The sequence below is a fragment of the Mobula birostris genome, chromosome 6, assembly GCF_030028105.1.
Source record: "Mobula birostris isolate sMobBir1 chromosome 6, sMobBir1.hap1, whole genome shotgun sequence".
NCBI classification, from domain to species: domain Eukaryota; kingdom Metazoa; phylum Chordata; class Chondrichthyes; order Myliobatiformes; family Myliobatidae; genus Mobula; species Mobula birostris.
In genome coordinates, this window is record NC_092375.1 from 155,400,800 (window position 1) to 155,417,328 (window position 16,529).

Sequence of the window (16,529 nt, forward strand, 5' to 3'; positions counted from 1 at the left end):
ATAGTCCAGGTTGGAAAAAGTATCTGTTTAATAACTGGTAAAACCTCCTTTAACAACAATAACCTCTGCCAAATATTTCCTGGAGTTGCTGATCAGACTGCACAATGGCAACAAGAAATTTTAGACTATTTCTCCACTCAAAACTGTTGCTTCATTTCATCAATATTTCTGAGATACCTTGCATGAACAGCCCTCTTCAGGTCACACCACAGGATATCAATTGGGTTAAGGTCTGGACTCTTAACTTGGCCGTACCAAAACATGAATTTTGGTCTTTTTAAACAATTTTAATGTTGATTTACTCATGATTCGGATCATTGTCCTGTTGTATCATCCAACTTCTATTGAGCTTTAGGTGACGGACTGCTACCCTGACATTCTCTGAATATCTTGATACAATTTTGAATTCATTGTTCACTCAATGACTACAAGCTGTCTAGGACCTAAGGCAGCAAAGCAGCCCCAAACTATAAGCTCCTTCCACCATAATTCACAGTTGGGATGAAGTTTTGGTGTTGATGTGCAGTGCCCTTTTTCCTCCAAGCATAGCAATGTGCATTTCTACCAAAAGGTTCAATTTTTGTCTCATCTGTCCACAGAACATTGTCTCAGAAATGTTGTGGAACATCCAGTTGGTCTTTTACAAACTTGAGACATGCGGTAATGTTTTTTTGAGAGCAGTGGTTTCCTCCGTGGTATCCTTCTATGAATACCATTCTTGTTCAATGTTTTTCTTATAGTCAACATATGAAAAGAGACTTGAGCAATTTCAAGAGATTTCTGCAGGTCTTTTTGCTGTTACCCTTGGGTTCTTTTTCAACTCTTCTCAGGATTGCACGTTGTGATCTCTGCAGGACACCCACTCCCATGGAGAGTAGCAACAGAACTGAATTTCCTCCAATTTCTTTTACTGTGGACTAACGAACATCCAGGTCTTTAGAAATGCTTTTGTAGCCTTTTCCAGCTTCATGCATCTCTACAATACTTGCAGGTTCCTTTGAAAGTTGTTTTGACTGAGGCATGGTGCACATAAACAGACTCCTCGACTACATTCCCTCTAAGCTGCGTGCGTGTGCACACACACGTTTTTCAACTTGCGCACAAAGGAAATTAATGTGCGCACAAAAGGTTAGTTACCTAAAATAATGTAGTAATTAATAATCATACTTATTGAAAATATCTTTTAGCTAAATGTTTCTGTTAACTAGTTAGTTGGCTAAATACTGTCATAAGAAATTGATAAACATCACATAAAAAGTAGCTTTACAGGTTTTAAGTAATGTCTTTGATGAACTGGCTGCACTGCAAGATTCTGCAAAAGAGTGGCCTGACACTGATTGATTCACTTCATCTTGTGCGAGGCAAAATTAAAAAGAAAGCAGTATCTGGGAGACTGTTTCGTGGAGTGACAAAGTTAAAGTTTTGCTAAGCCAACAACGTGAAGAAAACGTCACAGTAGATACAAGTTCACTGTTGACTTTTATAAATAGACTTTGTGTTCATTTAGAAGAAAGGTTTCCTGAAGATGAGGTACAAGAATGGTCAGCTTTTGATTTCTCCACAATTGCAGATTGTGACTTCACATTTGGCCATGAACAAGTTAATGCCTTACGTCTAAAATGTCATGATTTTCTAGCTGAAAATACTGTACTAGTTAGACAGTTTAATTATTTCAAATTTTCCATGCAAGAAAAAATTTAATTCAAACTGATTTCAAACTTTGCTCAAATGGTGGCATTTGTACTTCAAAATGAACAATTTTGCGACCTTGCACAGTTGTCGGGCATTGGGGGAAACCTTTCTTGCATCTAGTGCAGACTGTGAGTGAGGTTTTAGTCTATTGAATCAACTCAAAAACAAGCTGAGAAACCGTTTAGGGGAATGTCATTTGGATATGTTAATAAGAATCAAAAGGTAACAATTGGATGGAAGTTCTATTGGATAGAGTTTACAAAGAATGGGTAAATGCCAGACAGGAGAGAGAAAAAAATAACTGAGTGACTTAAATATGTATGTTTTTTAGTTGTTATTCTGTGCAATTTTATGTCAAATGTTTTGTAAACCTACATAAACTGTGCCATGTGTACTTTCAGTGCGCACATACTTTTGTCACAGGAAAAATATTTGCACAACGCAAGGTTTTTGCGCACACTGACTCTTAGGGAACATTGCCTCTCCAGAAAGCAGTCTGTCAGTAACCTGACTCTGTGTCTCTTTTAAATAGGGCAGGACACCACTACAATCCACACTTCCAATCTCATCTCAACTAGCTCCAAATAACTTTTGTAGAAGGCATTACCCCAGAGTTTCACATACTTTTTTGAACCTAGACTGTGTTTGTTTAAATGGTGCACTTAGTATTGATGAGAAGTATAATTGTTTGTTATTAGTTTAGGAAGGTTGTGTTTGTCTATTATTGTGACTTAGAATGAGATCAGACCACATTTTACAATTAATGCAGAAAACTAGGGAGTTGCAAAGGGTTCACAAACCTTTTCTTGCAATTGTACATTAAATAATTGCTGCTTCAGAAACCACAATCTGCTGATTTCTTAAGCTTAGTAATCATGAATATATTCAGGAAAAACATTTGAATAAATTATCTAACAACAATCAAGTTGCATACTTTGAAAACTTGTAAAATGCTGCAATCACACCAGCAATTTCATTTACTGATTATCAGTATCCTCCCACCAAGTTCAGGAAGATCAGAAGCATTTGTCATGAAGACAAAGGCACAATTCACCTCAGACTGCTCTGCAGCTGAGGAGAGAGCTGAAGAAAGGTTCATCTGCAAGTCAGACAGAATACCTGCAAGTTTAGATGGGCAATTTAAGGACTCTATTCCCAAAATTCAGCAGTTTCCACTTGAGAAACAGAACTAAACATTAGCACTTAATTCTTTCCCTGACTTAATGAAAGGGGACACAATTGTCCTAATTACTATCTTATCTAAGTGTGTATGAAAAACAACCAGACAAGTTAATTAGAATGGTATAGATAAACTCTGCATAAATAGGAATTTGTGGGAGTGGTTACAACACAACATAGTTAAATATTTCATTTCAGATTACTCCAGACAATATTTTGAATCTCGTTCATTCAAAGTTTGTCCTTGCACTTACCTGACAAAACTGAATACCCCTTACACTGTTGCCAAGCTTGTCTAGAGGTGGAGACCAACACATAATGCCCATCACATTTGGTACCACCAACAAAATGCCACCGGAAACTCCGGATTTTGCTGGGAGACCCACCTGTTAAAATAAAACATTTCTACACTAGCACCAATAATGAACATTCAACTTAAAACTGTTTTAATGAAGTAGAACTACCAAAAGACTAAACAACATTACAGGGCATGGAATTAACTGATTGAGGTGTGCTGAGCAATACTGATCTGGATTAGGATAAAAGCTGGCTTTTCTGCCCAAATCATTGACTGGAGCAGCTATTTCAACTACACAAACTAGGCTCAGAGGTTCCCAAACTCATGTTCCATTGACATATCAAAAGCTCTTCTGTTTAGAGCACAACTGCTGAAGGAAAAATGTGCAATGCTTTCATATAATTCTTACTTTTAATATTTTGCAAAAACAAATTCTGAAAAGTATTTGCCAAATAAATCCACCTTTTAGGATCAATGTTCTAATACTTCTGTAAATGATAAACTGTATTTCATTCAGTTATTCATTTCTAGCACTGACTAGGCTGATAAAATTATATTTTTTCAACATGTAGCGTTTAATAGCCGCTAAATTGTCACTCAAGAAAGGGGTTGGGGTGGTGGTGGTGGTGGGGGGGGAAAAAAGAGTTCAATGGAATTTCAATAGTGTCTGACCTCAAGCATGATGGGAAGGATAAAAATCTCCACATTTGTGAATAATGAAGCTCAAAATAGCAAATGAATAGGATACTGATAATCTCCAAGTAGTAGACTAGCTGGCTGAAGGGCAGATCTATGGACAATGAAACTTAATGCAGAAAAGTATGAATTGATGTACTTTAACATAAAGAATATTGAAACAATACAAAAACTGCATAGGATATTTGCAAAGGAGGGAGAGAGAAACTGGGGAATTATAGACCGGTTAGCCTAACATCAGTGGTGGGGAAAATGCTAGAGTCAGTTATCAAAGATGTGATAATAGCACATTTGGAAAGCGGTGAAATCATCCAACCAAATCAGCATGGATTGGTGAAAGGAAAATCACGTCTGACAAATCTCATAGAATTTTTTGAGGATGTAACTAATAGAGTGGATAGGGGAGAACCAGTGGATGTGGTATATTTGGATTTTCAAAAGGCTTTTGACAAGGTCCCACACAGGAGATTAGTGTGCAAACTTAAAGCACATGGTATTGGGGGTATGGTATCGATGTGGATAGAAAATTGATTGGCAGACAGGAAGCAAAGAGTAGGAATAAGCAGGACCTTTTCAGAATGGCAGGCAGTGACTAGTGGGGTACCGCAATGCTCAGTGCTGGGACCCCAGTTGTTTACAATATATATTCATGACTTAGACAAGGGAATTCAATGCAGCATCTCCAAGTTTGCGGATGACACGAAGCTGGGCGGCAGTGTTAGCTGTGAGGAGGATGCTAAGAGGATGCAGGGTGACCTGGATAGGGGAGGTGAGTGGGCAAATTCATGGTAGATACAATTTAATGTGGATAAATGTGAGGTTATCCACTTTGGTGGCAAGAACAGGAAAACAGATAATCTGAATGGTGGCCGATTAGGAAAAAGGGAGGTGCAACGAGACCTGGGTGTCATTATTCACCAGTCATTGAAAGTGGGCATGCAGGTACAGCAGGCTGTGAAAAAGGCAAATGGTATGCTGGCATTCATAGCAAGAGGATTCGAGTACAGGAGCAGGGAGGTGCTACTGCAGTTGTACAAGGCCTTGGTGAGACCACACCTGGAGTATTGTGTGCAGTTTTGGTCCCCTAATCTGAGGAAAGACATTCTTGCCATAGAGAGAGTACAAAGAAGGTTCACCAGATTGATTTTTGGGATGGCAGGACTGTCATATAATGAAAGACTGGATCGACTAGGCTTATACTCGCTGGAATTTAGAAGACTGAGAGGGGATCTTATTGAAACGTATAAAATTCTAAAGGGATTGGACAGGCTAGATGCAGGAAGATTGTTCCTGATGTTGGGGAAGTTCAGAACGAGGGGTCACAGTCTGAGGATAAAAGGGAAGCCTTTTAGGACCAAGATGAGGAAAAATTTCTTCACACAGAGGGTGGTGAATCTGTGGAATTCTCTGCCACAGGAAACAGTTGAGGCCAGTTCACTGGCTATATTTAAGAGAGAGTTGGATATGGCCCTTGTGGCTAAAGGGATCGGGGGGTATGGAGAGAAGACAGGTACAGGGTTCTGAGTTGGATGATCAGCCATGATCATACTGAATGGCGATGCAGGCTCAAAGGGCCGAATGGCCGACTCCTGCACCTATTTTCCATGTTTCTAAAGAGTTTGCAAAACCAGAGGGCTTGGATGTTCATGTGGACAGGTCTTTCAGACCTTTGAAAATGCCATTCTTTTATTTAATTATGAATATGGGATGCTGAGATTTAGGAATAGAAAGCATCCAAAAACAGGATGCTAACTTTATACAGGACACTGCTCCAACAAAAGTAGACTACTGTGGCTGATTCTGGTCACAACATTTTAGAAAGGATGGGAACATTGTTGAAGGTGCATAAATGATTTAACAACTGGTTCAAGGAATGAAACATTTCACTCAGTAAGGTTAGAATGCTGAACATGACCTTCATTACAGCAAACTCAGAGACGAGATTTGATGGATATATTGTATACCTTTATGAATAGCTTAGATAGGAAGAACATTTTCCCCTCTATCTACACCACCAATGCTCAAGGAGAGAAGATAGATTTACATTTTACATCTTTTTCAGTGAAAAGATGTGCAAAGGGATTATTAGAGAGGCTTTTTTAAGACAGTAGTCAAAACCCATAATTGACACCCTATAAAGGTAGCAGAAATAGAATTATTGAACTGGTCTTTGAAACAATTTTCAGGCTACATGGAAAGACCAAGGCAATGGGGTGCACAATTTTATTCTACTTGGAGCCATCACAGACCAAGGCCGACTTTACACACCATGATTTATTCAAGAAGTAAATTCTCCTTCAGCAAGGGAACCCATTCACAATATGACAATGTTTGATGAGCATATGTTGTAGCAGTACACAATAATTAGCTACATTTTTGAATGCTTCTCCATAGAATGAAGTTCCAACATTCCTCACTCATCCTGACTAGTTGAATCATTTTAGGCATAAACACTCCTGTTTAGAACTGCTGGAAAAGAGTTAGTGGCTTTATGAAAGTACCTTTTAAAAATCTACAGATAATCTTCAGAGATTCATCTAATCAAATGTTTATTTCCAACAGTCATATTTTACAGGAAGATTATCAATATCAAAATTAAAATCTGACAGCTACCCTTGATGGAATGCTTTAATAATTTTAGAGAAAATTATAAACGTACTTACATGAAAGGCAAACTGCCCCGAGAAGTCATACATGCCACATGAATGCATCAAACTCAATGTATTCCTAACAGCCTCTGGGCTCAGGACTCTCTCCCCTGTGATTGGACAAATGCCGCCATTGGCCAGTGTTGCAGCCATTACACTGGCTGATTCACAAGTTACTTCAATGGAACATAGCTTTATGGAAGGAAAAAAAGTTAGTAAACACATATTCAGGACCAATATATGTGTTTCTGGCCAACATGTGAGGTTTGAGAAGATAAAACCATACTAGGATAAAATGTAGCCCAACTTTATATGTTTAAACACACCCTTTGCATTATACTTTTTCTGTCTTCCAGGGACAAGTATTCCTTTGCATTAAGCATACAACTAAACACAGCTGTTCTTAAAGCTAAGTTATTAGATACATTACCCCAGGCTAATAAAATTTTATTGGCTGCTAGATCTATGGACAGCCAATTTAGAAATATCAACCTATGGGGATTTTATTCTAAATTCTTAAAGTGGTGAATATATCCATCGTGTCCTTGCATTACCAAGCCCAATAAAAAAAAAACAAATAAAAACTGCAGTTGCTGGAAATTTTCCTTGTTCAGTCCTTGAGAAGAAGCAATGAGAGTATGGGTGCATTCAATAATATTTAAGTTCTTCTTTGCCTTTTTAACAACTTCCAATTTCCTGATCCCTAATGACTATTTTTTTTAAAAAAACCCCAGACATATAATCCCACCACACCTTCATTCCACCATCAGAATGGCACAAGGTCCCTCCTCTTCCTAGAGCAGAGTTAAAACCAATTCACTTCTATTACATGGAGTCACCTGGTTGAATATTGAAAAAAATTCCTTCAACTCCAAATCAAAAGAAAAATTTACAACATTTGGATGGGTCTTTGTTGTATATGTGCAACTACATTTCAGTCCAACCAGGGCCTTTTCACACAACTGTCTTGTCCAGTACAGCAATAGCAGCCTCTGCTTCCCACACAAAACATAACCTATATTACTCCGCTACCAACTTCCACCTTGCAGTCACCTTCACAGAGCCCCTCAGACTCTTCCTTTTTTGGATCTCTATCTCTCAATCTCAAGAGATAAGCAAGTCATAAATATCCATATCACATCCACAGGCATCCTGGCTATATTTGCACTTGCCTCCTACATACTCTCCTAGTTCCTCCACTCCACCATTTCTTTCACCTGTTCCACAGGTGCCTCCGAAATATCTTTCTTTCCGAATCATCCTTTCTCAACTATAGTATAGACAGCCATTAAATGCATTTCCTAGAATTCCCACACCTTCAAACCCTTCAACATTTGCATTCAAGGGATCATCCTTCATGATTTCCACCTGCTACAAGATTGCATTATCAAACACCTTCCCACCTCCTCTGCCAGCATAAAGAAACCATTTCCTTGGTCACTGCTTGGTCAGTTCTACTGTCCACTCTAATTTTACAGCGCATGCTCATATAACTACAGGGGATGGAAGTCCCACGTTGCTATTGCTAACACAAACACGTACAAAGCAGCACATTCTAAGAGCCCCTATTAACCCAGATCTGGGCTCCCAACCTTTATGCCATGGACCAATATCAGTAAGCAAGGGGACCGTGACCAGGCTGGGAACCCCTGACCCAGATGGTTAGACAAATCATCTCTAATTCAACCCTGACTTCATACTATCATACATATTCCCTTTGTTCTGTCCATATATCCAGTCCCTTTCTCTGCAAATCAAAACTTCCTCTCGTAACTCTGTCCCAGTCTTTGACCTCAATATTTAAGCTCCCAATGCACAAGAATAAGATTGAGTACTACCAAATGCAAAAAAGCACTTCAGCCAAAAAGCCCAAAATCCCCACTGCCTTCCAGGATAGTACAGAAAAGCTGATAATGCACCATTCTACTAACTAGATGAAGTAAAGTCCTCTTCCAAGAACAGATGAAATCAGTTCCCTTCCAGTACATGGATTCACCTGGTTGAATGCTGAAAAAAAATTCCCATTAACTCCAAATCACAAGAATTATGGCATTTACATGGGTACTAGTGGGATATGTGCAGCAATCTCCACCATCATCTCTATCCCACTAGAGATGAAAATCATAAACAAGACTAATCCTACCCCTAAGCTACCGATGAAGTTTTTTTTATTTTGCAGATATTACAAGAAAGATCAGGTGGTCTTGATTTTACATATTGGATTTAATATAGATTCACTGGTTTTTAAAATGCTAGAAACCAGAAACTAAAATAAATGTTTTATTATATAATAGACCAACATTACACACCAATTTCTGTGCAAATTTGAAAAAAATGCAACTTATACTGTCCTAAATATGATTTTTATAATTAATAAAACTGCTCACCTGGAAATAGAAATCCAGGACACTAGTCATATCGCTGCCTTCTGGAAAACACTGAAAAGGTCATTCAAAGTTAGGTTTTGGATTTATGTATTTCCTCCCCTCAGAGACACTAATCCCATTGCAGTTTTCTGCTAAAACTGTAGGATTCTTTTGATTGTGAGCCATCTCCAAAACCAAAAGTACTCTCCCTAAAGCAACAATACAACATGAACTTAAAAAATGATCAAAATGCACTAAGCACTAAGCATCGTTTAAAATAAATTTTGGTTTTCCATCTATCAATTAGGAAAAGTTTCCAAAACAAAAGCTACTAACCTTCTTTTCCTTTAGGTAGTATCCAATAGCAAAATTTCTGTCTCCAGTTTCTCTTTCAGACTGGAAACTAAAAAATAAAATTAAGATTAAAAACTTAAGACGAATTAACATATTTACTCTAGAAAGTATTTCTCTACATGATCTCATTTAAGCTAATTTTAAGAAACAATGATTTACATTTTTATTGAGAAAGAAAATCTGCTGCTACCCCACTATGTGCAGAGTGCATTCTAAGGGTGAGCACACTAATGGAGTCAGTGCAAAAAAGGCTATTTATAGTATTACAGATACACCTGCCACCTCTCAATGTGCTGGGAACCTTATGCAGTCTCCTGCCCTTCCAGCTGCTACAAGCTGCTAAGAACACCAAGGCTCAGCACAGGGTACCTGCCTTGTGGGCTACCTATGCTGGGATGTTGGGCAGACAGGAAACATCTACCCCTACATTCAATGTAAGATGAGACACAATACATGATCAGGGCATTTTTTTTTAAAAATATAAATCACAGTGAACAACTGTTGTCAGTTCCAATGGCCAGCACTCAACCCCCAGCTAAATTCAACCCCCAACTAGTACAGTGGTGCCACAGCAACAACCTGGCACTCAACATCAGCAAGATGAAAGAACTGATTGTGGACTTCAGGAAGGGCAAGATGAAGGAACACATACCAATCCTCAAAGGGATCAGAAGAGGAGAGAATGAGCAGTTTCAAGTTTCTGGGTAGAAAGCTCTCTGAGGATCTAACTTGGTCCCAACATATCAATTGTTAGAGTGGATTTCTTTTTGGGTAGATGATTTGTTAACACTTAAATGACTTTGGCCACCAGACTTCTATTTTAACTATTTGACAAAGGACTGTGGATTGAGTCCACCACAATGGGCTTCCTAAAAGGTGTAAATAACCAGATGCTTCTGGTGCCTGATGCTGTAGTTTCGAAGACAGTCTTATCTATACATTATAAATATTAATTGTCTTCTATGTTAGCACGTAAAATGCCAAATAAATGTATTGTGGATTGAACTAAAGGCTGTGGATACCAACACAGACATGTTGGCGTCAGAAGGAAAGGATGAAATCCGAAGGTGTGATGTTTGTATGTAACTTCAAAAGGAAGCATTGTCTGTAACTTTTTAAGTAGTGATTGCCTTTGTGTTTAGCATATAAATATCGAGCCCACATTTTAGCTAGCAGACCTTTCTGCAGAAAGCGTCTCCATCCGTTAAGATGCCTGCTGTACCTTGTTGTGTCAAATAAAGAAGCTGCTTTGTATCTGCCAGTGACTCTGTCTCTCCGATAATTTCATCCACGCTACAACATCAATGTAGTTATAAAGGTGGCAAGACAGCAGCTATACTTCATTACGAGTTTGAAGAGATTTGGCATGTCAACAAATACACTCAAAAACTTCTATAGATGTACCATAGAGAGCATTCTAACAGGCTGCATCACTGTCTGGTACGTCGGGGGGGGGGGGGGAAGTGGGGGGTGCAAAAGAAGCCGCAGAGGGTTGTAAATCTAGTCAGCTCCATCTTGGTATTAGCCTGCAAAGTACCCAGGACATCTTGAAGGACCAGTGTCTCAGAAAGACTGTGTCCATTGTCAAGGACCTCCAACACCCAGGGCATGCCCTTTTCTCACTGTTACCATCAAGTAGGAGGTACAGAAGCCTGAAGGCACACACTCAAGCAATTTAGGAACAGCTTCTTCCCCTCTGCCATCCAATTCCTAAATGGACATTGAACCCTTGGATACTACCTCACTTTAAAAGAAATACATTATTTCTGCTTTTTGCACGTTTTAAAAAATCTATTCAATATACGTATACTGTAACTGAATTATTATTATATTTTTTCTTCTTCTATATTATGTATTGCATTGAACTGCTGCTAAGTTAACAAATTTCATGTCACATTCCAGTGATAATAAACCTGATTCTGAACTGCACATCTCAATGCAGAGAGGCCATACTGCTCATCCCGACCAAGTAGCAGAGAGCAGAGGTCAATATCTTCCCCCACCCCTCTACCCCCAAGTATGATGGCTACACAGCTGTAGATGTTCGAAATGGATGACTAAATTACAACAGTAAAGCTATGTTCTGCAGAATAACATAAGCTCAGTACCAGGATGGTGGAAATTCAATTATTCCTGCAATTTTTGAACTCTAAGACCATAAAACAGAGCCACCATCGCCCAACATATGCTGTAACAGAGAGGATCAAAAGTTCTTATTTACTTCCTTAAAATGGTGCTATCGGTTAAAAATCCATCCCCAAATATAGTACATGCAACCATGTTTTCAGAAATTAAGTTATTTACAAAAAAAAAAATGGGGGTTCATATCCTTGATACACGAGATATCAAGGAAATGTCTCCAGTCAGAAGCAGCTGTTTAAATAGTACAAGAATCAAAGTTGTTTTGGGTGTAATACAGTTCCAATACAAATGCCATTTTACAATCTTGCTTGATTTTCTCAGATGTTTCAAAAGGTTATATCTAGTCTAATGAACAACTGCAAAGGAAAATACTTCATAAGCAAATATTCTTTAACGATGCAAATTTAATAGTCTATTAATTTGACCACATTATTGAAGAAGACAACTAATGACTTGAAGGAAAGACAAAGTTAACTTACGTTGCATTATTAAAGCCAACATATTCATTTCCAGCCATTTGATTCAAGAACTGTGTAACCTGTGGGGGAAAAAGCCCTCAATTTTGAAGGTATTCTCATTTAGAAATTATTGACACAAATGCAATGAATGATAAAGGTAACTTTCTTTACATGCACAAATTAAAATGGGCAAAATACTCACGTAATCAAATTTTTCTGCATTGCTTAGTCCATGCTGAGGAAAAAAAAAATTAAATCAGAGTTGGAATTACAAAAGTACATACCAAATATTTCTACAGATAGCTTCATAAGTGAATTGACTATTTAATGCTGCATTCTTGCTTAGCACAGAAAATGAGAATACAGTAGATTCTGGTTAATTGGGACCCATTGAGACCAATACATTTTGGCCCAATTACGTGACGGCCCAATTACGTGACTGCCCAGTTAGCCGAAATTTCATGGAAATATTTTTTAAGAAGTATTAAAAAAACTACAATTTAACTGAGTAACAAATTATGTATTTAAATGAAATACAAATCATAACATTACCAATAACACTACAGTATTATAAATCTATTAATTTGTAATAGTTATCGATGGATGAATTCAGCTAGTCTACGCTACCATGTTCTTTTGATTGACTAAATGAACAAAATCAGCGCAGACATCTAGTGCAGATAAGACTGCCTTCATACAATGCTTTCTAACAATTGCACCTTCAACATCTTCATTTTTATTGCAACATTCAAAATGATTGTTGATACTTTCAAATTATTCTCATTTCCTAATTTGAAGTAGTGAAATAGTTTTGTTTTCACTCAGTCATTTCTGGCACTTCCAAGCCCGAATGATTAAAACTGTGCGAACTCCCACATCGCCTGATGTTCCTTTGACTTCAGTCTCTGAAGCCTATGTGCAGGCTGCCTTCAGGAGGATGAACCCACAAAAAGCACTCTGACCGGAAAGGGTATACCTGGCCACGTTCTAAAAACCTGTGCTGATCAACTGGCTAGTGTGTTCACTGAGATCTTTAATATAGTTAGAACATAGAATAGTACAGCACAGTACAGGCGCTTCGGCCCACAATGTTCTGCCGACCCTCAAACCCTGCTTCCCATATTCCTCCATATACCTATCCAGTAGTCTCTTAAACTTCACTAGTGTACCTGCCTCCACCACTCACTCAGGCAGTGCATTCCACGCACCAGCCACTCTCCGAGTAAAAAACCTTCCTCTAATATCCGCCCTGAACTTCCCACCCCTTACTTTAAAGCCATGCCATCTTGTATTGAGCAGTGGTGCCCTGGGGAAGAGGCACTGGCTATCCACTCTATCTATTCCTCTTATTATCTTGTACACCTCTATCATGTCTCCTCTCATCTTCCTTCTCTCCAAAGAGTAAAGCCCTAGCTCCCTTAATCTCTGATCATAATCCATACTCTCTAAACCAGGCAGCATCCTGGTAAATCTCCTCTGTACCCTTTCCAATGCTTCCATATCCTTCCTATAGTGAGGCGACCAGACTGCTCCAATTTGCCCACGGAAGCAACAGGTCCACAGCAGATGCCATCTCATTGGCTCTTCACTCAACCCTGAAACATCTGGACAGCAAGGATGCATACATCAACATGATCTTGTTTGTTTTTTTTTTTAAAAAAATGACTACAGCTCAGCATTCAATACTATCATCCCATCAAAACTAACCAATAAACTCCAAGACCTTAGCCTCAATATTTCCTTGTGCAATTGGATCCTGGATTTCCTCACTTGCACACCCCAGTCAGTTTGGATTGGCAAAAACATCTCCACAATCTCCATCAGCACTGGTGCACCACAAAGCTGTATGCTTAGCTCCCTGCTTTACTCACTTTACACTTATGACTGTGCGGCTAAGCACAGCTCCAATGCCATATTCAAGTTTGCTGATGACAGCACTGTCATAGGCCGAATCAAAGGTGGTGATGAATCAGCATATAGGAGGGAGATTGAAAATCTGACTGAGTGGTGCCACAACAACAACCTCTCAATCAAAGTCAGCAAAACCAAGGAACCAAGGAACTGATTGTCGACTTCAGGAGAGGGAAACCCGAGGTCCATGAGCCACTCCCCAGAGAAGATTAGCAACTTTAAATTCTTGGGTGTTACGATTTCGGAGAACTTGTCCTGGACTCAGCATGCAAGTGCAACTATGAAGAAAGCATTCAACCGCGCCTCTACTTCGTTAGGAGTTTGCGGAGATTTGGCATGACATCAAAAACTTTGATGACCTTCTACAGATGTGTAGTGGAGAATATATGTGCCTGTGTCACAGCCTGGTATAGAAACACCACTGCCCTCGAATGGAATATCCTACAAAAGGTAGTGGATTTGGTTCTGTACATCATGCGTAGAGCTCTCCCAACCATTGAGCACCTCTACATGAAACACTGTCGGAGGAAAGCAGCATCCATCATCAGATTTCCCCATGACCAAGGTAATGCTCTCTTCTCACTGTTGCCATCGGGGGAAGGTACAAGAGCCTCAGTACTCACACCACCAGGTTCAAGAACAGTTGCAACCCCCTCAAACATCAGGTTCTGGAACAAACGGGGAAAACTTCACTCAACTTCAGTTGCCCTATCTTTGAAATGTTCCCACAACCAATGGACTCACTTTCAGGGGTTCTTCATCTCATGTTCGTTATTACTTATATTTACATTTGCAGGTTGTTGTCTTCTGCACCCTGGTTGATTTTCCATTGAGCTTTTTATAGTTACTATTCTATTGGCTTGTTGAGTATGCCCACAAGAAAATGAATCTCAGGCAGGGTTGTATACAGTGACATACATGTACTTTGGACCATGTCGCTACAAACATTTCCTAATCATGTACCAGTCCTTTTAAATATGATTAACATGCCTGCTTCAACCACTTCCTCTAGCAGCTCAGTCCATAAACGGTCCAAACTCTGGGAGAAAGAAAAAGTTGCCGTTCAGGTTCCCTGTCACCTTAAACCTATGACCATTGGTTCATAGTTTTCCTCAACCTTAGGAAAATACACAATGCATTCCGTATTCAAAAAACAAGTACCAGTAGGATTTGTTTCCATTGAAAATGAAAAGCAATGTAAACACGAGGAAACAGTCTCCCAGTCTGCGTCGGGTCTCGAATATATAGAAGGCCACATCGGGAGCACCAGTTGGCTGGAGTGATATACTGCACACTTCACCTGTGAGTCGGCTGGGGTGATATACTGCGTCCGGTGCTCCCGATGTGGCCTTCTATATATTGGCGAGACCCGACGCAGACTGGGAGACCGTTTTGCTGAACACCTACGCTCTGTCCGCCAGAGAAAGCAGGATCTCCCAATGGCCACACATTTTAATTCCACATCCCATTCCCATTCTGACACGTCTATCCACGGCCTCCTCTACTGTAAAGATGAAGCCACACTCAGGTTGGAGGAACAACACCTTATATTACGTCTGGGTAGCCTCCAACCTGATGGCATGAACATTGACTTCTCTAACTTCCGCTAATGCCCCACCTCCCCCTCGTATCCCATCCGTTATTTATATACACACATTCTTTCTCTCGCTCTTTTTCTCCCTCTGTCCCTCTGACTATACCCCTTGCCCATCCTCTGGGTTTCCCCCCCTCCCCCTTTTCTTTCTCCCTGGGCCTCCTGTCCCATGATCCTCTCATATCCCTTTTGCCAATCACCTGTCCAGCTCTTGGCTCCATCCCTCCCCCTCCTGTCTTCTCCTATCATTTTGGATCTCCCTCTCCCCCTCCCATTTTCAAGTCTCTTACTAGCACTTCCTTCAGTTAGTCCTGACAAAGGGTCTCGGCCTGAAACGTCGACTGTACCTCTTCCTAGAGATGCTGCCTGGCATGAAAAGCAATATGTGTGTTGTTTTTGAAATGTAGTTCATTGTCTCCTTCTATGAAGTCGTGTGGTAGAGAAATACATTCTAAAATAACCAAGTAAATTCATCTTGATTTTTGAAGTCTTTACTTTCTAGGTTTCAGTCTGAAAGAGAAACAGGGTTCAGAAATTTTACTATCAAATACTATCCAAAAGAAAATATTTGTAGTTTTTGCTTTGGACATTGTTCCTAGTTATTTATCTGATCTATACACCTCATCAAGATCACCTCTCATTCCCCTATGCCCTTATGAATAATATCAAAGTAAGAGTATCAGATTTGTTTTATATATTTAATATACACCACAATGGAAGTGAATTTGCCAGCTGTGTATGTTAGAGAATGAAGGAATGGGACAGTGTTCTCAGAGATATTATGTCTTCTGAAATAAAGAGCCTTTTCTCTAATTGACTGATTCCTTTTCAAGTAGATTAGTGATCGAAGCTACTCCAGTAGAATGTATTTACTTGGATTTTCAAAATGTTTTTCATAAGGTACCTACAATATAAAAAAATCCCTTACAAAATAGAAAGTTGTGGATTAGTACAATTCTGCTAAGTGTGTTAAAAAGTGAACAGCTGTGACTAATTACATGTGATGCCACTGGGTTTGCTGACCAAAGTTCTAAACTCAAACGAAGACCTCAAGCCTTATTGGATATAAATAGCCACAAGAACTCTCACTTAAGGGAGACTAAACTGCAACTACCGAATCTCCATGGAGAGCTTACTGTCAATGTCCATTAGAGTAGTGGGTCCCCTCTCCCTACAAAAGAGAAGATATTT

The 16,529-nt window shown here is 39.4% G+C and overlaps 1 protein-coding gene across 13 annotated transcripts in view; it reads right to left on the reverse strand.

The window, feature by feature from the left end:
- LOC140199488 (glutaminase kidney isoform, mitochondrial-like) overlaps positions 1-16,529 on the reverse strand; it is a 90,276-nt gene that overhangs the window by 35,052 nt on the left and 38,695 nt on the right. For all 13 annotated transcript variants that reach the window (XR_011886426.1, XR_011886425.1, XR_011886424.1 and 10 more), the window contains exons 8-13: positions 12,036-12,068; positions 11,855-11,913; positions 9,216-9,282; positions 8,901-8,951; positions 6,529-6,705; positions 3,126-3,257 (exon numbers count right to left, since the gene is read on the reverse strand). Coding sequence is in view for 8 of the 13 variants with exons in the window: in XM_072261664.1 (XP_072117765.1) it covers positions 3,126-3,257; positions 6,529-6,705; positions 8,901-8,951; positions 9,216-9,282; positions 11,855-11,913; positions 12,036-12,068 (519 nt within the window). In the remaining 5 variants the exon portion in view is untranslated. The remainder of the gene's footprint in view (positions 1-3,125; positions 3,258-6,528; positions 6,706-8,900; positions 8,952-9,215; positions 9,283-11,854; positions 11,914-12,035; positions 12,069-16,529) is intronic.